The sequence below is a fragment of the Eptatretus burgeri genome, chromosome 5 (genome assembly GCF_056783735.1).
Source record: "Eptatretus burgeri isolate ZD-2024b chromosome 5, Ebu_testis_v1, whole genome shotgun sequence".
NCBI lineage: Eukaryota > Metazoa > Chordata > Myxini > Myxiniformes > Myxinidae > Eptatretus > Eptatretus burgeri.
The window spans coordinates 40,579,845-40,603,747 of NC_140965.1; the positions used below are offsets into that span (position 1 = coordinate 40,579,845).

Sequence of the window (23,903 nt, forward strand, 5' to 3'; positions counted from 1 at the left end):
GAGTAGGTTTGATTTACTCCTGTATTAGGGATTTGTCAGGGACAGACTGGATGTAATATGTGCACTGACTGGGGAAGTGACCATCCTTTATCAAGTAGAATAGGGTAAGGTTGTGTTGCGTAATACCTCCTGTAAAGGCGAGGCAGTTGGGAGACTTTGGCACAAAGGCACACGGAAAAGCGCTTCAGGCATTTAAAAACGGACCTCTTAATGGGCCGTTGGCCAGAAGACTTCAGGCCATGGTGGCAATGTGAGCTGCGGAGGCCTGGAGAGGGTCGTCCTGGACCAAGACAGCTTGTGCCTGCATAAGTCCTCACTTGCTCCCTTTGTTAACAATTTGAATCTGGTATTGTTGGCCCGTTAACAGGGTATAGTTTTTTTTGTACACAACAGTATGTTTTCTCCCCTTTCTTACATATTTGTGTCTGTCGACCATCAGATCTGTTCTGTTTATTATTCACAAGCACCTTCTCTTCCCCACCCCATATTGCTATTATTATAAACATTTTTATTACAAGGAACATTTTCTTGTCTTCCTGTGCTCGAGCAACTGACAAATTTGGTTTATTACCTTCGCAAACTTTGTTGTGAAGGTTATGTTTTGATCGCTGTGTATTTATTTATTTATTTATTTGTGAATATGTGTGTTTGTTTGTTTGTTTGTTTGTTATTCACATAACTCCAAAAGTATTGAACTGAATCGCAGCAAATTTGGTGGGATGATTGGTTATTATCGGAGGACCATTGGATTAGATTTTGGGAGCGATAGGGTCAAAGGTTAAGGTCATGAAAAGGTCAAAATCGTCTTTTTACCATAGCGCGGTCAATTTGTATCCAATTTGCATGCAACTAATGCCAAAATGTTCAGAATTCAATGCCCCATCTTGTGATATGTGACATGACACAATGATGTAACAACCCTTATTAGTGGTTGGGAGTCAAAGGTCAGGGGGGGGGTCACGACATTGCAAAATGTGCGGTTTTAGTCATAACACGGTCAATTCTTATCCGATTTGCATGAAACCAACACCAAAATGTTGACTGTTCTGTTCCCCACACTCTAATACCAATTACAAAATTAAGAGTACAAAGGTCAAGGTCGAGGTCATGAAAAGGTCAAAATCGTCATTTTGCCATAGTGCGGTCAATTTTATCCAATTTGCATGCAACCAATGCCAAAATGTTGTTAATTCAATGCCCAATCATGTGATATACGATATGACACAGGAAATTTAATGTTTTTAAGTCATCATAACACATATGAGATGGCAGATGTGGTATGGGATTAAATACCCTCACAATCAACGGTTTCTGGGGGGGGGGGGGCAAAATGTAGCGTTGGCGAAGGTATGCGCTCGACTGAGTACCCGTTCTAGTTTATTGAGCGATCCTTGGGGAATCATAAATGGAAATGATCGCAGTGTAGTGGAAATTCAAGCATTGTTTCTGTCATTTGCAGAGGTCTTTAGACCTGTGGCACAGAGCGTCTGCGTTGGCTCGACCTCTGATGAGACGATGTTTTTAGTCAAAAATCATAAGCTTGAGGCAACAAAAAGCTTTAATAATAAAAGTAATACTTTCATGCACGAGCTGAGCTGTGAAGAAGATTCAAAACATGAGTGTTTTTGCTTTAAATTTACACTTGCAACAGTAAACATCATACCTTGCAAAAGGTAAGCAGCAAATGCAGTTGCAGCAATGAAAAGCAGAATCATTATTAAGCTTCGCTGCAATCTGGACAGCTGTTTCCATCTCTGTTGGGTACAAAGAAAAAAGCAATCTACATAATAAACCCACAAAACATTGTAAGTACCCGAAACTGAATAACACAGGAGATAGGTATGTCATCAACCGCGATGTGTAGCATATAACGCCACCCGGTGATGGTCGTGGTGGGAAAGGTTATTAATCCAGCTGTGGAGATTACTTGCAATGTTGCACTGAACACGTGGCATAGTGCATGTGCTTGACTGAGCTCTGCCAGAGGGAGGGGTATTACACTCCCAGAGAGAGTAGGTGTTTCATACAAGTACCATCCTGGGATTCCCTACCTCATTCATTTCCTGCCCAGGCAAAAATAACATTCCTTTCCTGTAGTAATTCTCTGCAGACGAATGTAGTAGGACCTATTTCCAACTACAGTATATGAGAGTCCGACTCTCATACTATAGTTCGAACTGTAGCATTTTTGTCTGGGTGGGATATTCTGGGATTCATGCATGTTAATGTTTTGAATCAATCAAAAATAGGGTTTACATTTTCATGGTGTATAATGCAAAAAATTACACGACACAAATATCCATCAGATTTTATTTACAGCATATTCTTGATTTAGCAAACAATTCACATACCCCATCAAACCGAAGGGTACCATACTATATATGGTTCGAGAAGTGTCCGTTTATTTGACTTCTATGCATTCCTGAACAACTGGACGGAATGAGCCAAAAACTGGTAGTTGCACTGGGGATATGCACTCAGAGTTTTTAGGAGGTTAAAAAAAAAATCATAGTCCTGGGGGTTCAGGGTAGAGGCTGGAGGGAGGACTCCATTTCCCTCAATGCTCGTATGTATGGCATAGCGCCGCCCCTGGAGTCGTCCCAAAAACGTACACCAATTCTGGGGGAGTTAACCCATCTTTAAGGATGCTTTCCTTGCCAGTAAAATAAATTTTAAAAACTCAGCATGTTGACCGGTATGTTTCTTTATCAATGATATTTTTGGCTTTCCTGATCAAAGCAGCAATAGGCATCTACTGATCAGTCATTTAAGTGCAACAATGCACTTTTCTAATTTATTTTGAAATGGAAATTACTGCTCTGTTGAAATTTTACTGCAAGGACTACAATATAAAAAAGAAAGAGCAATCACAGATTGCAGACCCTCGCCAGGACTTGTTTTGTGTGGCAAATAAATGCAGGGATGGACTAAATGAAAGGTCTAAATGGTCTGGTTGTAAATGTGTAAAGGTCAAATGGTCTGAAGATCTAAAGGTATGAAAAGGTCTGAATGTGTCGAAAGGGTCAAAATGGTCCAGAGAGTGTAATTTAAGGTCTGAAAGGGTTGGAATTGTCTGAAGGGGTCTACACTCGACAGGGTATTAAAAGATATGAAAGGTGTGAAAGTCTAAAGGTCTAAAGGGTAGAAAGGAGTCGGGGCGGGGGGGGGTCATGTATGGGAGCATGTGCCAGAACAGCGCGTCGCTGCGTCCACTTTCCGCTGGTAATCCAGGGGCCTCCGTCTGGCCTTCCCCCAGGCAGATGCCAGGCCCATCCCCATCTCCCCGAGATGCTGGTCAACCTGCTGCAACCACGAGGCACGAGGTCGGCCCATTGGGCTCCTCCACTCACGAGACTCCCTCGCTGAGAGAATCTGGTGAGCAGGATCAGCGTCAGGAAAACGGGCCACATGTCCAAACAGCCACAACTGACGCTCACAGACCATGCAGGTAACAAATCTCATCCGAGTCTCGCTCAGCAACCACTCGTTGGACACAAAATCTGACCAGCGATAGCCAAGGATTCTCCGAAGAGACCTGGTGCCAAAGGAATTAAGTCTCCGTCTCAAATCCTTGGTCAGAGTCCAAGTCTCGCATCCATAGAGCAAGACTGGAAGCACCAAGGACCTGAAGACTCGGACTTTCATCCTCCCGCACAGGTACCGGCAGCGCCACACCCCATGATCCAGTGAATCCATGAATCCCCAGGCCCAACCCGGACGTCTATTGACCTCTGACTCACAGCCGGCAGACATGAATATCACTGCCAAGGGAGTGAATCTCTCCACGACCTCAACCACCTCACCACAAACAGACACAGACAGGACAGCAGCATCCAAGATGTCATTGAAAGCCTGGATCTTAGTTTTGACCCAAGAAACCCGCAATCCCAGCAGCTCCGACTCCTCATTCAGCACCTCGAGGGCCCCCAAAAGGATATCTAAAGTCTCTGCAAAGATGACTGCATCATCTGCGAAATCAAGGTCCGAGATCTTGACATTCCCAAACGATGCACCGCAGTTTGATCTTTGACATCCTCCCAAAAATCCAGTCCATTCAAGTGCTGAAAAGTGTGGGGGCCAGTACACACCCCTGACGAACTCCAGTAACAACTGGAAATAAATCAGAGATGGTACCACCACACTTCACAGCACTCTCAGTACCAGAGTAGAGTTCAGACATCAGATCGATCAGTTTTGGTGGCACCCCACGAAGACCAAGAATCCTCCAGAGGGCATCCCGATTCACTGAATCGAACGCTTTACAGAGATCAACATAGGTTGCAAGCAGCCCCTGCCGAAACTCTCATCTGCGTTCAGTGAGGACACGAAGAGCAAGGATACGGTCAATCGTTGACCTCTTTGGTGTAAAGCCTGACTGCTCTGGACGCTGGTGCTCAAGCAGATGGTGGCTAACCCTCTCAAGAATTATCCGAGCAAAGACCTTGCCCGGCACTGAGAGCAGCGTCACCCCTCGGTAGTTGTTGCAGTCTTGGCGATCACCCTTCCCTTTCCAGAGAGGGACAACAAGGCCCCTCTTCCAATCAGTTGGGATGATGCCTGTGTTCCAGGCAGAGCACAAAACTGCATGCAACGACATGAGTGCAGCATTTCCACCAGCCTTGAGAAGTTCAGCATGGATGCCACAGATCCCTGGAGCTTTACCCTGTTTCAACCGGTTCACCGCAGCCCGTGTTTCCACAAGCGAAGGTGGACCACCATTGATTGGAGGATCAGCAACAGGGATTGTAACACCATTGACGTCCAACTCGACTCACAAAAAGGGGTGAAAGGAGTCTCAGGGTCTAAAAGGATCTAAAGGGTGTAACGGGAGTCTGTGGGGTCTTTTGGGTCCTTAAAGGTCTCATGTAATGCATTCACACATGTTCTGTGTGGACAAACAGGCAAACAAACAAACAGACCCAAATGCAATACCCTCTCCTCTGGTGAGGGTAATTGCTACCGATGCAACCAACTTTCTCAGACTTTTCAATCTCATTCTTTCTCCACAACCTCAAGATGGCTGTTCATCACTTCCTGAGGTCATCTCCCATTCATACTAAAGATCTTTTATACCCTCATTAACCCCTTTCTGTTTGTTACATTTGTTGAATCCACATTTTTCCCCTCCTCTTCTTTTAGCCTCCCTTTTGTTGCATTAAGCTTGTATTCAGCCTGTTCACCCCCCTGAGTCTTCCTCCACCCTCTCTCCCCTGACAAATTGATCACATTCTTTCTGACACCCATTTAATTCTTCCACCAAGTGTTCCTCTGTTATGCCCATTCTACCCTGCTGTTGGTGTTTCTTGTTGAGCTTGGCATTCTTGCAAGAAAATGCATCATGAAGCAGGAAATTAATCTTTTTTTAAATTCTAAGTTATTTCTGAAGAGGCAGCAATTTCTTATAAGAAGAGGAAACAAGAAATGGGAATGGGAAATGGGGCGGGGGGGGGGGCAGAACAAATGCCTGAACCAGCAAATATTTGGATTAAAAAAAAGAAGAAAAAAAAAAGAATGAAAGATTAGAACGGCACTCAATAGAGCGCGTACCTCCGGCAGGCTGAAAAGTTTTTGTTTTCTTTCGATCCAACCGATAGGCCGGATCTGCCTCTGGACCTGAACCAAAATCCAATTGGCTTGTCCTTGTCACCTACCCAACTCATCCACCAAATTTTGTCATAAGCCATCGACAACCTTTTGAAATATCATGCTATACTGCATATCATTTTTGGCCCAATCTCTCAATTGTGAAGAATCACTTCAGAAAATTAAAAAAATTCTCGCATTCAGATCTTCACCAAAATTGAATCGGTTTGTCTTCGTCACACACCCAACCTGTCCACCAAGTTTCGTCCGAATCCATCCATAAAACTTTTTGAGATATCATGCTCACAGACAAACAAATAAAGACAGACAGACAGGCAGACAGACAGACAAAAGGGGTGAAAGCATGACCTCCGTTATTCAGTGGCAGAGGTAAAAAATACAATGAGGTACAGGTAAGCATGTCAAGCAATTTTTCAGTTCAGACTACTCAATTTTATGGCTTATAAATATTCATGTTGTCTGTTAGGCCTAAGTCACATTTGCTCTACGGCGAGGCTACGGCGGCCATACGCCCTCTGAATTGACAGAAACGTGCGGTGGCCGCAGAGTTTCTGAGGTGGCCTCAGGGTGGCCCTACGCCGTATGGCTATATTTTACAGGCCGTAAGGTCGCCGTGGAATTATAACGTGGAGTTATAAATTTTTTCATTTCTACGTTCGCCGTAGCAATTCGACAAGCCGAAAAAAAAAAAAACTGGTAAAGAATATAAATAAAAATTAACCCATTCGTTACCGTCCGTCTGGCCGCACGTTCACCTTAGGGTCCCCCTGCGGTCGCCTTGCATCTGCCTTGAAAATTATATGGCCGCCGCAGGAATGCCCTAAGGTCACCGTGCGACATCAAATCAAAGACCGTACGGCAACCCCACGTTTTCGGTCTCCACAATTTATAAATACGCCGTGCAGCTCCCCGAAAAATAAAAACATATGTGACTGCTACATTGTGTGATCGTGGAAATACTGCGGCCGCCGTACAATTGCTAATGGCCGTAGATTTTGGAGACCCAACGGCCGCCATGGCAAATGTGACTTAGGCCTAAATACGCCGTGCGGCTCCCCGAAAAATAAAAACATATTTGACTGCTACATTGTGTGACCGTGGAAATACTGTGGCCGCCGTATAATTGCTAGTGGCCGTAGATTTTGGAGACCCCACGGCCGCCGTGGCAAATGTGACCTAGGCCTTAGCACAACTCCAAAAGAGAAATTCACTAATCATCACAAACTTGGGACTATAACAAGTAAAACTGCTGGTACAACATTCATTATATCAATACAAAATAGCATAAGTTGCCAACTCTACCGCTTTTTGAATACTTGAACAGCCTACCGATTTTATTGCCCAATAATAGCGAAAAATACCGCCTTCACAAAATGATAGGTTTCATCGAAGTTTTTGATAGATTTTTACGTTGTGACGTTTGTTGGGCTTCGGTGTACATTCATCAGGAAAACATGATTATTCCATTTTGATTTTGCATGAAAGTGTGTGTTGGAATGTACCAATTTAAGGTGAAAATTACAAAATTTCCTTAATGTTGGCAACAATGCAAAATAGTTTTTAACAAAATTATATTGAATGACATTTATGAGGGAAGGTGGTGAGATTTCAGCTACTTCATTAAAGCATCAACACAGTCCTGACAACCATGCAAGTTAGACATTTTATGCTTATATTAAGGACACTGTGCTAGGGTACTTTGTTATGTTTGTATGTGCACCACTGGGAGCCAACATTGTAATCTAAACTATCTACAACAATTAAAGTGTGTTCTCCTATGTCTGGAATCAGGTTAGGGCAGATGAGTGAGAATGGGCTTGGATTATGCTGAACACATCGGCTTGCGGAGATCACAGTTCTGAGACTCAAGATTTCCCAGGGAAGAAGGGCGGAATCATTTGGGAGGATTGGCTGACTGGCCTACACCAGATGCCATTGAAGGAGTAGCTGATGAAAGACTGCCCCAAGTATTGTGGACACTAATGGGCAAGGCGGAGGTGCGCTCCACAAGGAGCCCCACCCCCAGAAAAGTCGAAAGAGGGGGAGGCAATACCAGCAAGGAAGGGGTGTGTGTGTGTGTGTGTGTGTGTGCGTGTGTGTCCTCATCTGTAAGTCTGTCTTATTGATGTGCTATTGTTACGAATCTGGCAGCCATGAGCACTCAACGTTCAGGTCCCCGTAGCTCAGTTATTTTGTTAAGTAAATGTGGATCGATAGCTCCCTATCCCCTATGTCTAATGGGAATTAAGTGTACGTGCGCTACGGGTTATTTTATAGTTAGGATTTTTACACCACTACCAACAACGGCATCCTCCCTGGCTTCCTTCCACCATCGGCCTTTCTGACGCGCATACGTGCCGAGCGCCTGTGGGCGGAGTTCCATTGGCAACCGACGCATTGGCTCCACTCCAGGGTCGAGCAAGACGTGTTGCCTTCAGCAAATGGGAAAAGTGCGAGTGACGTACGCCGCGTTCCAGCCAATGCGGAGGCACGTCGCCTGAAGGAGGAATTCCTCTCAGGGGGACGGGCCACGAGGATGCTCGCCACGCCCCCCCCCCCCCCCGGACGAATCACAAATGGTGAGCGGATCGCCTGAGATGAAATGGCCAATCCGGAGGCGAGTTGCGTGGGGAGGGTCAAGAGAAGCGCGGGTGTCCGTCTTTTTCCCTTGAGCCTGTCCCGCGGAGGATCGCCTGTCTGCGAGTCTGTCCCACCAAGAATCGTTTGCCTGTCTTGTCTGCTGGCGCTCGCTGTCTCGTCGCATGCTGGAGCCCGACCTGCCCTCCGTACCCAGTGCTTGCAGCGGCATCAAGTTGCAGGTTCAAGTTCCGCCGAGTCGGATCGTCAAGGGCTGCACGAGGCGGGAAGGTCCAAGTTAACATCCTTACTTCCAGCTCACCTTCCCTCCGAGCTGGGGGTATCAATAAAGGCCGCAGCCATCATTTCTTTTTTGGGGTGTGTGTGTCTGTGTGTGGGCCCGTCTTCAAGTAGAATTGTGTAAGTGCTTTCTTTTGCTTATTGTACATTGCCTGCGTTTTATTCGGTTAGCTCTGAATTTTTGCGTGTTCCCTTCCCCCATTGTAAATAAATCCCCTCTTGTTGAATGTTCAAGCTCGTCCTTGTCCTTTCTATCATTGGTTTGCCACGCTGCGAACGGGAATTAGGAGGCCTCATTGTTGCCGTAATCGTGCAATTTGCCGGCAGGGTTCTGGTATTCTCCGCTCGGGGTACGACTCGGTAACGGCCCGGATCACGCAGATCCTGCCGAGGGTGAATTTCCCAGGTAGTTTGACGACGTGGGTAATTCGGCATATTGAAATTAGCAATTGACCCTACCCCACGTGGTCGACCTATTGGCGATCTTCGGTCCGATAAGGGACCCGTGACCTTTCGGATTTATCTGAAAGGTACGACCTAAATTCCGGGTGTTCGGTGGAGCCGACTCTACTGCTCCCCCTAGCGGTAGTGCTCACCACAGAGACCGGCACCACAACACTATATCCGGCTCTGGTGCACTCGGGTTATTGGAACCCACTCTGGCCCCTGAACAAGTTCTTGGAGAGCCGGCTCCTGTGGGTCAGCAGCAGTGTGGTGCGTGGCAGCCCCGTGGGGTGGCCTGTGGCATGCACAGCTTGGGGACGTGGCTCCCACAAAGCTATTCAGGTTTTTAAATATTTTTTTCAACCACCTCTCCTCTGGTCTTGCTCCCTCTTTGCCTTCTAACTATCTCCAGCTCCTCCAGAACACATTCTGCAAGTAACCGCCACCTGGTTAAACTCCCAAAATCCAGGCTTGGCACCACTGACCTCCATCATTTCTTCCTCTTGTCCAGCTTGTAGAACCTCTTTCCAAAGGCAGTTCAATCATACTCTTCCCTTCATGGCTTCAAATTAGCGATATACCACCATCTCATGTCATTACCCACCCCAATCTGCTATTGTTTCTACCCTACCTACCCAAATTATATTACTTGTGGGTTACTGCATTTCCTCCCCTCCCCTCTCTCTCATATTCATTCATTCCATTGCTTAGGGCATGCACCTGTTACCTCACTCTTCCATGAGTCTCGATTTTGTATTCTAAAAATAAAAAAGTTGCACCAATTGTGTGCAAAACATAATTATACTGGTATCAGTGCATTACCACTCAATATTTTTTACAAAAACTTATGTGAAGAAAATCTGTTCACAAAAAATGGACGTTTCATGTACATTGGGATTAAAAAAAAAGTTTGGAATTAAAAAGAGAATCCGAAATTAACTTGGGGAAAATGGCATTCCATCATTCCTCCGATCAATCAAGATGGCTTACCAGACTCAGTGGCGTAATGGATAGAGCGTCCGCTCCGAGTCAGGGAGGTCGGCGATTCAATCCCCGACTGAATCATAACAAAGACTTCAAAAAAAAAAAGGTACATGCTCCCTCCTTGCTTGACGTTCAGCATTTAAAAAAGGATACAGCATGCACAAACCACCATAATAATAGCACAGGCTTTGATGGGCCAAATGGCCTCATCCTGTGATAAAGTTCCTGGTGAGGGAACTCTTATGATTATTATAACCTGCATCGTTCAGATAGGCAGTTGTTTTCCAGAGGTGGTCCCAAGAAGATGATCATCCATCATGACCGTTTAATGTCCAAAATCATATTTCCTGAGTTTTAAATGATCTGGGATTGCATTAAAAGGAAAGGATAAGACAACATTTTGTTAATAATGCACTTCACAAAATATTTTAACATCGTGCGAGAATGTGATACTCGTAATCAGAGATTACAAACAAAATAGTTGACAGGTACATTTTCAAAGATGGCTTATATTAAGTGTCACAGAATTTACGTTTCTAATTACTGTAGTTTGTTATATTATTGCAACAGTTGATCTCAACTTATCATTATCCACTCTAAAGGGAACAAACGACTGCTCAAAAGTGAAATATCATCCAAGTTGAGCAAGGAAAGGTATCCCACTGCTTAATGAAGGAGTTACATAGCTTTATAACCCTTTGTTATGTGAACCTTCATTATGCAGGTATAATGGTCTTTATACTCGTATACTTGATGGTATAACAATAGTTTTAGTTGCAAGTGACATTATAATATTATTATTTACCTAATGATAAAGAAAGTAACACAATAATAAAAGGTTAATTTCATGGTAACAATTACCAAAACAATCTTGAGTTCAAGTTTCCGTACAAGAAGGCAGTGGGAGGTAGTGGAGGAGGTGGTTACTGGGAGGAGGTGGAGATCGGTTAATCAGCTAATGGTGGGAAAGGAGAGGCTATACTAGTGGTGGGGGGGAGGGGGAGGGGTGGGGAGGGTGGCAGAGTGGATGGAACGGTGACTCGTGGTGGTGGTGGAGAATCAGAGGATGTGTTGAGCATGGGCTAGTCGGCAGATGAAACAGACGTCAGTGGCTTGAAATATGTGCTGAGGGTAAACCGTTGGCAGCTTTTCAATTTCTCCTCATATAAAGCATGATAGCAGCGTACATTTTGCTGAAAGCCACGGGAAGCCATGATGCTTCTTTCCATCTCTGAATCGCATTCCTTGCAAAGGGCAATTAGGTCATCAACCTTCCAGAAACGATCTCTTAGCACAGACAATGAAAGTAACTTGGTTTCTTCGGGTTCTTTGTCAGACTTGTCCTCAGCTTCTTCCACCCTTGTCAACTCCTGTACGTCTTAAATGGGAAGCTCTTCGCCATGTGACATCAGAACCTCCTCTACACCTTCCTCGCCATCACCTTCAATCCCTGTCTGAGTTTCCACTGACACAATGTCTTTCCTTATGCTGGAGACATCAGGGAAACCATGAAAGTCATTCACCACATCCGGCCCACCAATAACAAAGACTTCATTTGCTAGGCTCTTCTCCTGCAGGTAGTTCTTAATTGCAGGGTCCCACATAGCCCTTCATGTAGTCCAGGCATATGCTTCTCGTCATCCAGGCCTTCTTTGTGGATAGAAAATAAACGGGGATTGCCACCTTAGATAAACCCCTCAAGGCTCTCGGATTTTCCGAGCAGGAGATAAGGCATGGCTTCAGTTTGAAATTGCCCGATGCATTACCCTCACAAACAAGGGTGAGGCGATCCTTGGCAGTCGTAAAACCTGGTGCAGGCTTCTCAGGGTGACAGATGAAGGTGCGGCTGGGCATTTTCTTCCAATTGAGCTTAGTCTCGTAAAAGTTAAAAACTTGATTGGGGGAGTATCCACCCTCCTCAATAATCTTCTTCAGCTCCGCTGGGTATCGTTCAGCAGTTACTGGTTACTCTCTGGTAACATCGTGCGAGAATGTGATAACAGTTACTCTGGTAACAGTTACTGGTCCCTGGTTACTCCCTCTTACGGTATGACAGACCTGAGCCTCGTCCTGGTGGAGGTGTTGCTCTCTTCATCAAAGACTCTATTCCTCACTCTCCCTGCACTGCTCTCACTCCCCCACACCCCCAGGAATACCTCTGGCTTCGGCTTCCCCTCCACTCCCACCTCATGTTTATATGTGTACTGTACCGTCCACCGAACAGTGATGACTCCATCTACACCTCACTCTCCGAAAACATGGACCATCTTCTATCTTCTCATCCAAACTCTCTCTTCCTCTTATGTGGCGACTTCAATTGTCATCACGCCAGTTGGCTAGGTGTGGGTACCTCTCTCACCTGCCATGGGACATCAGCAAAAGCTTTCTGTGACTCATTGGGACTGACTCAATCGGTCAACTTCCCGACCCGGATCTCAACCAATGGTACTCCATCTCTTCTGGATCTGATTTTGACAAATTTCCCTGACAATATCTGCTGCTCTTCCTTCGCTCCAATTGGTTCTTCTGACCACGTCCTTGTTAAAGTGGACATCTCTCTGGCTGTTATCAGAGAACCACCTCACCGCCGTCGAGTCTGGCATTTCACTCAAGCCGACTGGCAGGGTCTCCGAGCAGCCATCAAACTTACAGACTGGTCTCCTATCACTACTTTCTCAAACATCAACTCATCCTGGGAATTCTTTCAAAGAAACTTGCTCTCCCTCATGCACAGATTTATCCCCTCTCGTGTTCAGTTGTCTTACCCTTCCTCCCGCCCGTGGTTTACTGAAGCTTGTGGCGAGGCAGTTGTCCTGAAACAACTTGCCTTTGCCTCATGGAAAGCAAACCCAACTGAGGGCAATCTCAGTTCTTTCCACAAAGCTCGGAACAAGTGTGTAGCTACCCTCAGGAGAGCCAGAAAACAACATCTTTCTCATCTCAAGTCTGAACTCTCAAACCTCTCTCCCTCCTCAAAATCCTGGTGGCGTTTAATCAAATCTGTTTCTGGTGTATGTTCCCCCTCCATCCCCTCCCTTACCTCAAATGGCCGCACTGCTGATTCCACACGTGATAAAGCTGAATGTCTAAACTCGGTGTTTGCAGCTAAATCTTGTGTCCCAAACCCATCACTATCTCTACCCACTTTACCCAGTCGCACCCAACTGTCCCTGGACTCTGTATCCTTTTCTCCTGACAAGGTGGAGAGCTTGCTTTCAAACCTCGAGTCAGATTCTGCAACCGGTCCAGACGGCATCAGCCCACGTGTCCTCAAAGCCTGCTCTTCTGCTCTTGCTCACCCTCTCTCTGTTCTATTCACCCTCTCATTTTCCCAAGGTCATCTGCCATCTGCTTGGAAATCTGCTAACATCACTGCCCTGCATAAAAAAGGTGCAAAAACAGATCCCTGTAACTATAGACCAATCAGCCTTCTCCCAATCATCAGCAAGGTTATGGAATCCATCATCGCTTCAGACATGAAATCCTTCCTCTTCTCCAATGGCTTGATTTCCAATCATCAATTTGGTTTCAGACCAGGTCACTCTACCCTAGATATGCTGCTACTGCTCTCCCATCAATGGATGGAGGTCCTCAATGCCAGACAGGAAATCCGAGCCGTATCCCTGGACATATCATGTGCTTTTGACACAGTCTGGCACCCTGCCCTACTCACCAAACTCTCTTCCCATGGTATTCAAGGCCATCTCCACTCATGGCTCGCAGACTTCCTCTCCTGTCGCAGTCAACGTGTGGCCCTAAATGGAGTTCTTTCATCCCCTCTTCCTGTGCAGGCTGGAGTTCCTCAAGGTAGCGTTCTGGGCCCTGTTCTTTTTCTGGTTTTCATCAATGATCTCTCGGACTCTCTGGAAAATCCTCTATTTCTCTTTGCCGATGACTCCACCCTCTGCCGTACCATCTGTCATCCCTCAGACCGGCAAGCAGCAGCTTCTTCGCTCACTGCAGATCTGGATAAAATCACAAACTGGTCCAACACGTGGAACATGTCTTTCAATCCAGACAAATCTCACACTCTCACTATGTCTCTTCGAAAGGACCGTTTACAAAAGGCCCGCATCCACTTTCTCAACAATCCTCTGGAAGAAGTCTTTTCTTTCAAGCTTCTGGGTCTCACTATCTGCCATGACCTTTCGTGGGAAAGTCACATTTCCAACCTTGCCTCAAAAGCCAGTCGCCGACTGGGAATCCTCCGTCGTGCAAAGTCCTTCCTCGGCCCTCTTGAGCTCCTGACCACTTACAAAGCTTTTGTCCGTAGCCTGATGGAGTACTGCTCTCCCCTCTGGGCTGGTGCTCCTGCCTCCCACCTTTCTCGACTTCACGCTGTCGAAACCAGGGCTTTTAAGATCATTGGCATCTCCCGCAATGAAGCTGAATCTTTGGGCCTCTCACTCAATCACCGCAGGTTGGTCGGTGGTCTTTCTGTCTTCTACCGACTCCTCTCCAGCCTTGCCCCCCCTGCTCTCTCTGTGATTTGTCCCAACCACATTTCCACAGGGCGCTCAAGGTCCGCCAACAACCCCCTTCTGGTAAAACTACCAAAATCACGAATCACTGCTCATCTTCACTCTTTCATTCCTCTTTTTTCCCGCCTTTGGAATAAACTTCCTCACTCTATTCTTTCCCATTCTTCCCTCCAGGCTTTCAAAACAGCTGTTCACCACCACCTCTTATCTTCCCCCATCCAAATCCTCGATCTTTTCTACGCCCGATAATCCACCCAAGCCCACTTCCTTCAATTCTCCTGCTTTCCTTCCTGAAAGTCCCTTTAATGTCCATCTTCCCCTCGCCATGTTCCCCGTCCCATCCCCATCCCTCTCCCTTCCACAATTCACCTGTCTGTTCCCCAATGTTTTGTCCCTTCCACTCCCGCCCCTCTTGTCTCATGCCTCCTTGCTGTGAGTTGTGTGTTAGCTCTCATACGAGCCTCGACCAAGGTATACAAAAAAAAAAAAAAAAAAAAAAAAAAAAAAAAAAAAGCAGCATCAATATCAGAACTTGCAGCCTTTCTGGTCACTTTGTTATTGTGCAGTTTATAGCGCTTATGAAAGCAATCAAGCCACCCATGGCTAGAAACAAACGTTTCTGTGGGCTGCTTCCATTCAGCGTCACCTCCTTCTTAATTTAATTAATGATTCAGACTCTCACATAAAATACGTGCTTTTTCTTGGATGATGCTGGAAGAAACAGGGCAATGACGCCAATTTTCGTCCTCCATCCAAACTTTTAAGACTTTCTCCATCTCTTCCAGAGGCATCTCTACCGCAGGAAATATTGCAGCAGCTGTCCACCAAAACTGCCATTATTGCCATCTTCTTTAACGCTTCCTTGTTCTTCACTGTGGTGGTGATTGTTGACGGCCATACCATACACACGGGCAATAACAGATGTCTTCTCCACAATATCATTCTTCATCTCAGAGAGATGGGGATGGACCAGGCGTCTGCCTGGGGGATGGCCAGACGAAGACCCCTGGAGTACCGGCAAAAAGTGGACGCAGCGACGTTTGCTCCGGCGCATGCTCCCATACCTGACCTGAGGGTAATTGCCTTCCGTTTCTTTGCTGTGTTTAATGGCGAAGACCACAATGAGCATTTTGATGCCACTGCTCGTCCTACAATTTCTAACCCGATCATTCTGAAAAGTTAATCGGCAGGAAAAACATCGCCAGGTTGCGCAATCACCAAATTAAATAGCTCCAACCCTCCTTAAGTGATGATTAGCCCGAAATGAAACCATTTGTTGTGGCGAACCCTCATTAAAGCGGGGAGATACTTGTAGCCCAAAACAGATGGAGTATTGCTCATGGCATTTGAAGCATAAACTGGTTGTTTAAAAAAAGAAGACGTTAAAACACCAAATTATGACTGAGCATTAACTGCAGTGGGTGAGTCAATGGGGAAGTGAGTAAAGTCTTGGGGTATTGCTTCAATTCCCATGGTATGGCCACACAGGGCAGAATGGTTTCACATGCTGTGAATGAGCGGTGACCTGTCCAAGATTGGTTTTTTTGGCATGGAAATATCCACGACGTGTTGTGAACACCACGTCACATTATCAAGAGCATCTATGGGCACTACCAACTTCAGGAGAAAGTAATCCATATTTTGTTCTCATTAGACGAGACCAATTTCATCAATGCCCGACATATCTTGTTGTAAAATACTCGTGAACCAATCATGCTTGTTGTGGGATCATCATTGAGACTTGAATGATCTATAGATTGAGAATAAACCTCACACTGCTGGATTTGGACCTTACGCTTCATTCAAGCCAAAACTGACAAAGGCCCAATGAATAAGAGAATTAGGATAATAAAAGCTTCTTCTTCAGAGAAACACAAAAAGTCAAGTACATTTTGTCTGCTATGAGAGTTTAAGTCACTGCAAACGCAATGATGATTGATAGTTAAATTTGTTGAAAGTGATTTTTAAAACCTATTAACTGCCCTATCCAGCCCACGAATGTTGTTACTTTCTGGTCCAATGCAATTGCTCATAACCCGAACGGCCTAATCCAATAGCTCTGATGTTCCAGAATGCACCGGTGAATCACAAAGCACAATTATCAAATGTGTCAATTCCCTCTCCTCACAACTTAGAATAAAATAAAAATACAATCGGATTTATCTTAAAATATCCTCATGCTGTCTAAATCACAAATAATGATGATCATAAAGACTGCAACACACTCGTCTCTGAACTGTATAGCCTGGGTTAGAATCTCGGCCAAGCTATAAACGGACATCATGGTGTTTAACAAAATAATGTGACCAAAAGAATGTACATGTCTGATGCAGGCAGGGTGATTAAGCAATGTGTGTGCCATCACTCTGAGAGACGTTAAACTGGGCGTCCTGACTGCCGACATTAGTTGGTGGAGTTAAAGATCCCACAGTGTAATTCAGGAAGAGTAGGTGAGCTATCGCCGGAACCATGAACAAATTCCAAGTTCCTGCCCTAACTACTGCTGGGAAGGCAATCGCAAACAACCCAGTATAACCCTCGCCAAGAAAATGGGTCAGCAGCAGTAACTGCTTTACAGCAGCACCAACAACTATAAAGAGTACAGTACAGCTCATCATCATCAATCGCAAGCAATGATGATAGTACTCAAGACTGCAAACAAAGGTACTCGGAATTAAAACTATCACAAACAATACTTAAGAATACTTACAAAGATCATGAACAATGGTGTTTGTAAAGACCACAAATAATGGATATTTATATAAATGCCTACTTTCTATAAAGGCTCAAAATTTTTGTCTCATCTTACTATAATTTACCGTCTGTCCATCTGTCTGTTCCCAAATACCGCAAAAACGGCTGAACCGATCGCAACTATTTCTTCGGTGTGTAATCCTGGGACCCCTTGGAGTAAAATAGGCACAAATATAATAACATGACCCCCTTGACGGCTCCCGTAGGGAGCTGGTGCTTCTAGTTATAATAAATAAACATCGTTTTACAAACGCCATATTATTAAAACACATTTATATTCAGGGTGGTGCAGAGCTGATTGACACATTTCAGACTGCTCTCCTGTCTGAGGGGTGTGGCTTAGGCGGTGTGGCTATACACCAAGCAAGAGAGGATTTGATATCATAAAAAAAAAATTGTTTTTCTTTTTTTTCAGGCACAATGGAAAGGTGGAGAGTAGCGGATAGAATTTCAGGTGTTCGTTTTAATTATGAAATCAAGTCCATCATTCAGACACAGCGTCGTTTGCGGCAGCGGTTTAATGTTCCTAGGCACGGCCTGATTCCATCACGCAACGTGATTTTGGCCTGGGTACGTAAGTTTGAAGATACTGGCAGTGTGACAGACAGCTCATGGTGCTCCAATAACTGTGCGTACCGAAGGAAATGTTTGGAGATGAAGGGAATCTTTTGAGCAAAGTCCACGTCACTCTGCTCGGCAACAATCATGCATCCTAGGCATATACAGGAGGAGTTTGGGATGAATCTTACAGGATATCAAGTTTCACCCTTACAAGATACAGATAGTTCAGAAGCTTTTTCCTTGTGAAAAGGTGTCTCGAGTGGAATGTTGTAACATGATGCTCAGAATCATCAATGGAGACCCCGGTGTTTCGAACCTTGTTTTGATGAGCGACGAAGCGCATCTTCCTGTAACAGGTTTTATGAATAAACAAAATATGCGCTATTGGTAGCCATGCCACAAAACTTCTTGCTTCCACAGTTGGAAGCACTTGATGTTGATCCCAACAACCTCGACTTCCAACAAGATGGAGCCACAGCATACACTGCTCGAAGCAGTATGGACGTGGTCCGCAATCTCTTCAATCAGGTTATTTCACATTTTGGAGCCATCCCCTGGCCAGCACGTTCCCCTGACCTCACGGTTCCAGACTTCTTCTTATGGGGATATTTCAAAGAATGCGTGTATAGGAATCATCTACACACAACACAAGAGCTGAAATGTGCAATTCAAGCTGAAATTGCTGTCATCAATCAAGATCAAAATCTGTTGCGCCAAGTTTTTGATAATTTTATGGAGCGTCAAAGACAATGCACTACAACTGGTGGAGGTAACCTTCCTGATGTTAACTACCATAAACAATAAAATTGCAAGCTTTGAACACAAAACAACGTGCGTTTCATTTCATCCCTCACTTGCTGTTGAAAAAAAATTATCGCATATCCAAATACTGTATGTCAGTCAGCTCTGCACCACTCTGTAAATGGCCACTTGCATTAACAAGCGTGGTGGTAACCAATCCAAGATAAAGATCATGCACAAAAGGGCATGCTCATTACCGTAATTTTTCAATGATAAACCACTGGGTTTATTTCCAAAAATTTGAATTCAAAACCATCCAATGCGGTTAAACACACGAGTGTGGCTTATTGGTATTAATTTATTCCAGTTCTCTTATACTACCACGTCGATGCTACAATGGAATCCTTGCGAACTAAACATGTCTTCAACAATCTAGATGGTCTAAAGTTGCTTTATCTTCATTTAAGAGTGAGCAGCAGATTAATTGTATCCAATTGTAATTTGATATGGTGTCACCAGCATTCACGTGTGACTTATTCACAAGTGACAAGCGCTCGAGTTTGTTTTTTGACAATGCCTCACTGATAAAATGGTGCCTTTCAGTCAGGTGCCGTCACTTGAGGACTGAAATCATTAGTTTCGATATTATAACCGTTCATCCGATAATGGGTGGAAGGTTTCGTCAGAAACAGAGTTTCGAGATATTTTCAATTGGGACCGAAACAAAGTTCAAAGTTCAAATTTCAAAAGCCGTCCACCCCTACATCCGAAGTTTTCGGCATCTGATGAGAATGTCCGAGATAGATGCTACGAGCACGCAGAAAACTCCGAAAACACGACGCCCATTTAGGCCTGGATCCAAAACCCCTGACAGCATGACAGAATGGAAACTGAAGGCTCATACCAGAGTTTACAGGACTAGCACACGTCAGAATGAAATCACCAAATCATTGACTGCAATTTGCTTCAGTCATGACACCATTGTGAAGATTTCCTCACAGGAGAACACCACGGATCTTGTTACCTCTGACTCAATGTGGAACGTACTATTTATATGGAAATTCAGCTTGTATCCATCAGTTTCAATGAAATCTTCGATATAATGAACCTGGAGAGAGAGTTCCTGGAACTGGCTTTATGAATTTATCATTGACAGGCCTCAACTGCAACTCAGGATTGCTTTACCCTTGATACGCTGGTCAGCATATTCCACAAATTGCTTGGCATTTGTCGACAACTTTTGATGCATTTATATCGGAAAATCCAGAGGTTTTCACAGGCCCACCAATTCCATCTACTGGAGCTTTTCCATGATGTGACTCAAAGTAACTAACTACATGTCATCTTCAAGTCATGCGGGTACCACCCCAACAATGCAAAGGAAAACTTGTTTTCGAATTGTCCTCCACAACCACCATACCAGAATTGGAATGTACTGAGAGGTTTGCAAACTCCATGATGCAGCATGATATCAGCACATTAATTATCTAAGTGGAACGCAATGTATTCCACAAAAAAAAAGGAAGCCGGACTTCCGTCCTGTCACGAGATTTTGGTCCCATCACAAATGTTTCAATCGATGGACGAGGATTATTTTGGATTATCAAATCATCTCCAGACCACCGAGAAGTGCATATGAAATAAATGATAGTTGCTAAAGACTTACTTAGAAAATATGAATGTTTAATAATAGGATGAAGGTTTTCAGTTCAAAAAGTGACGGGACGGAAAATCATAGGGGTGGTGACCTCCCCAGTGCTGTTACTTGGGGTCAAAGGTCAATACTCAATCATTATGGAGCACAGGGATACAAGTTTGTATCAATATGAGAGACGTTTGGTTATAGTACCTCGATCATCAGAATGAGCAATATTCATTTTTCTGTCCCATCACAATAAAATCTGTATACACTGTCAAGGCTCGTATGAGAGCTAACACACAATGCACAACAAGGGGGGCAGGAGACAAGAGGGGTGGGAGAGGGAAGGACAAAACAGTGGGGAACAGAGACATGATGAGATCTGTGAAAGGGAGAGCGATGGGGCAGGGAACACGGGGTATTCAAGCTGGACACCACAGGAACTTTCAGGACCTTACACGACAGGGAACTTTCGGGAAGGAAAGCAGGGAATTTGAAGGAGGTAGATTTGGGGTGGATTAATGGGAGTAGAAAAGATCGAGGTTTTGGATGGGGGAAGATAAGAGATGGTGGTGAACAGCTGTTTTGAAGACCTCAAATATCAAAGTTTATTCCAAAGGTGAGAAAAAGAGGAATGAAAGAAAGAAGGTGCACAGTGATTCGTGATTTTGGTAGTTTTACCAGAAGGGGGTTGCTGGCAGACCTAAGCACCCTGCGGAAATATGGGGTGGGGGGGAGACATACAGCAGAAAGAGCGGGGGAGGGGGGTGATACCGGAGAGGAGATGGTAGAAGACAGAAAGACGAGCTGCCTGCGGTGATCTGCACATTTCCCAAAAAAAACACTTCCAAAGTACAGATTACAAGCTTTACTCTGAAATCCTCCTCATGACTACATCCGACCACTCTTATATTATCTAATCATGCAATATCACATACAAGTCACCACTTTCATATTTTGATGACAGAGTTTTCAGGTTCGAGCCCTTTACAGGCAGTTTCAGGAAAAATGAAACCGAGCAGCTGGTCGAGAATTCAATGTGAATAAAACCATAATTCAGCAATGGCTGTTTCAGGAAGCAAGTCCTGTCATTGCCTCGTCACAAGGTCAACTGTGGAAAAAGCGCTGACATCCATCCATTGAGCAAAACCTTGTGGCGTGGCTTTAAGACCTTGCCAGGACATGCCATGTCCACTGCGCAAATAAAGAATGTAGGCTATGGATCTTGGTTAAAAAACCCGGCAAAATCGAGAACTTCAAGTCACCAACATGGTGTTACCATTTCATGCTACATCGTAAGCTCAGCGTCCGAATGAGAACAACTGTGGGCCCAAAACTGCCTGAAGATTGGAAGAAGAAAATGACAATCTTTTGTGATTGCGTGAATAAAATCATCACAGAGAAGGCATTCCCCCATTCAAAGATTGGCAACATGGATGAAGTGCCACTAACTTTTGATGCCCCAACAAATCGTACTGTGACAACTCGGGGAGAAAAGTTAATCGGTGACAACAATCGGCAATGAAAAGACTCAATTCATAGTCGTGTTATCATGACTAAGCGATGGTTCCAAGCTTCCGCCCATGGTGATTTTTAACAAGTAACAATGCCACAGGAAAAAAAACACTCCATTGCAATGGGAAAGACTGGATGACAGAAAAACTGATGAAAAAGTGGGCAGATCATGTGTGGAGAGGACATGCAGGTGTGTTCTTTGCTTCTGATGCAGCTTTTGTGATGGATAGCATGTCAGCTTCTATCTCTCCACTTCCAGAATCATGATCTAGAAGTATAGATCAAGACGTACTCATGAAAGAGCACTTCCAGAAGGAGTTGAAGAATGGCCTGGCAATCAGTGGAGGACTGACTTGCAAATTACAACTGCTTGAAATGGGAATCAATCAAGTTTTCAAATTCACTTGAATCAAGAATGCCAAAATTGGATGCAAGATGGAATCCATCAATTCACAGCATCTGATAAAATGCGAGAGGCAATATTGGCTGAAGTTTGTTCTTCGGTATTGAAAGGATGGGGAACAGTCACAAAGAGACAATTGTTAACAGCTTTGGGAAAACTCTCCCATAAAATGCAGCTTTTGAAGGGTTTTGTCCCCAGGTTTAAAAAAAAAAAAAAAAAAAAAAAAAAAAAAAAAAACTTACAGGTCACTCAGAAACCCTTCAAATGTGAGTTTGAAGGGTTTCCGAAAATGACTTGAAAGTTTTACCTGGGGGCACTATACTTTTAGAAACCAAGTAATGTTTCAACTTTGAACACAACTTTTGTTGATTACTTGAAAAGCAGCTGGACTAAATAAACAAACTGTTATAAACACATGAGATTTTCTTTTTTGAATCAAAGTTTTTGCATAGAACTGTTTTTTTTAATTGTTTACTCTTGCTGAAAAGTAAGCCTGGTGTTGGCTTCGTGGTGAGGGTGGCTGGCTTGTGATCTTAGGGTGCAGAGTTGAAGCCCTGTTGGCCACCGAATTAACACCAGGTGGGGTTGACTCAGCCTGTCATCCTTCCGAGGTCAGTGAAATGAGTACCAGTGTACTGCCAGAGGGGCACCGCATCAGCAGCACAGCCACGCTTCCAAGAAATGATAGCTACCCGGCAGCCAAGCTGCCATATGCAAGAACAGATTGCTGAAAAGTATATGGAGAAAAGGTAGAAAACGATGAACATTTACCTGTGTCTTGGTATGTTTTCATTGCAATCAATCAACACATTACCGGTGCGGAAAGTAGTGTTCAAACAGGAAAAATCGTCGTACGTCACCGGAAAATTAGTAACAGGAGGTGTTTCACAGCAGTGGTTTATATACAAGTTTCTTTTATAAAATATATCAATACTTGGGGAGTGCGCCTGATACACAATGCAGTTTACAATTGCAAAAATTACTATACAAGTATTTAGTGTTGCAGTAAAAGGGGATTCGAGGAGGTGAATCACTTGCATCACAACACATTTAAATGTTAAAATCACTCAGCAGCATAAATACATACTCTGACTTCACAAAGAAGAGATGAGAAGCCACACTCACCAAATAAGAGAAAAAAAAGACAGACATCACTGGCTGCTGAAAATAAGGTTGCTTCTTTGGTTAAACAAAACATAAAACAGTGATGGGAGGCAAATGAGACAAATCAGCAAATTAAGGTGTTTAAAAATAAATAAATAAATAAATAAGTGTCATCACGGAATAAGAAACAGAGAAACGAGGTTAAGGATGACAGGGTAAGGATTAAAATAGTGCTATATGGCATTAACTCCAAAATGGCCGATGTGTCTCTTGCATCACTCCTCGCGGCGCCTCATATATGGGTTGGCATTGCCATCCAAGCAAATATACACAAGCTATAGATGCTGAAAACCCATGTTCCTATCATATATATATATATATATATACCAAGTCGATTTGTCCATCTCCTCCCAATATCCTTGTAGTTCAGGAAAGGGTACGATGATGTGCACCGTTGTCATATGTACAAGCTTCTCCTTCCGTCGTATCCATTTTCCATTCAATGAAACAAACATGCTGCCCATCCCCACACGCAATTCCATACGGGGTATGGATAGGAGGCAGCAAAAATGCAAATGGTGTCGTCTATCATCGAAAGAGAAAGCTGGGAGCAACAATTTGCATTTGTTGCCACATCTGATGCAATTTAAATGCTCTAATGGCGACACGGTTCTCCATTTGAAACTGTTTGTTCGATATACGTATACAGCATTGTTATCACATCACGACGAGTCATGCAATCATTGGTACAGCATTGATGCTCAGTGGAGCATCCAAGCTAAGAGGAGTATCGATC

The 23,903-nt window shown here is 44.3% G+C and overlaps 1 protein-coding gene across 2 annotated transcripts in view; it reads right to left on the minus strand.

Annotated features, from left to right (window-relative positions):
• The window catches only part of MAN1B1 (mannosidase alpha class 1B member 1), a 119,665-nt gene that overhangs the window by 88,966 nt on the left and 6,796 nt on the right, over positions 1-23,903 (minus strand). For both annotated transcript variants that reach the window (XM_085881560.1, XM_085881561.1), the window contains exon 3: positions 1,664-1,754. In XM_085881560.1, the coding sequence (XP_085737686.1) occupies positions 1,664-1,754 (91 nt within the window). The remainder of the gene's footprint in view (positions 1-1,663; positions 1,755-23,903) is intronic.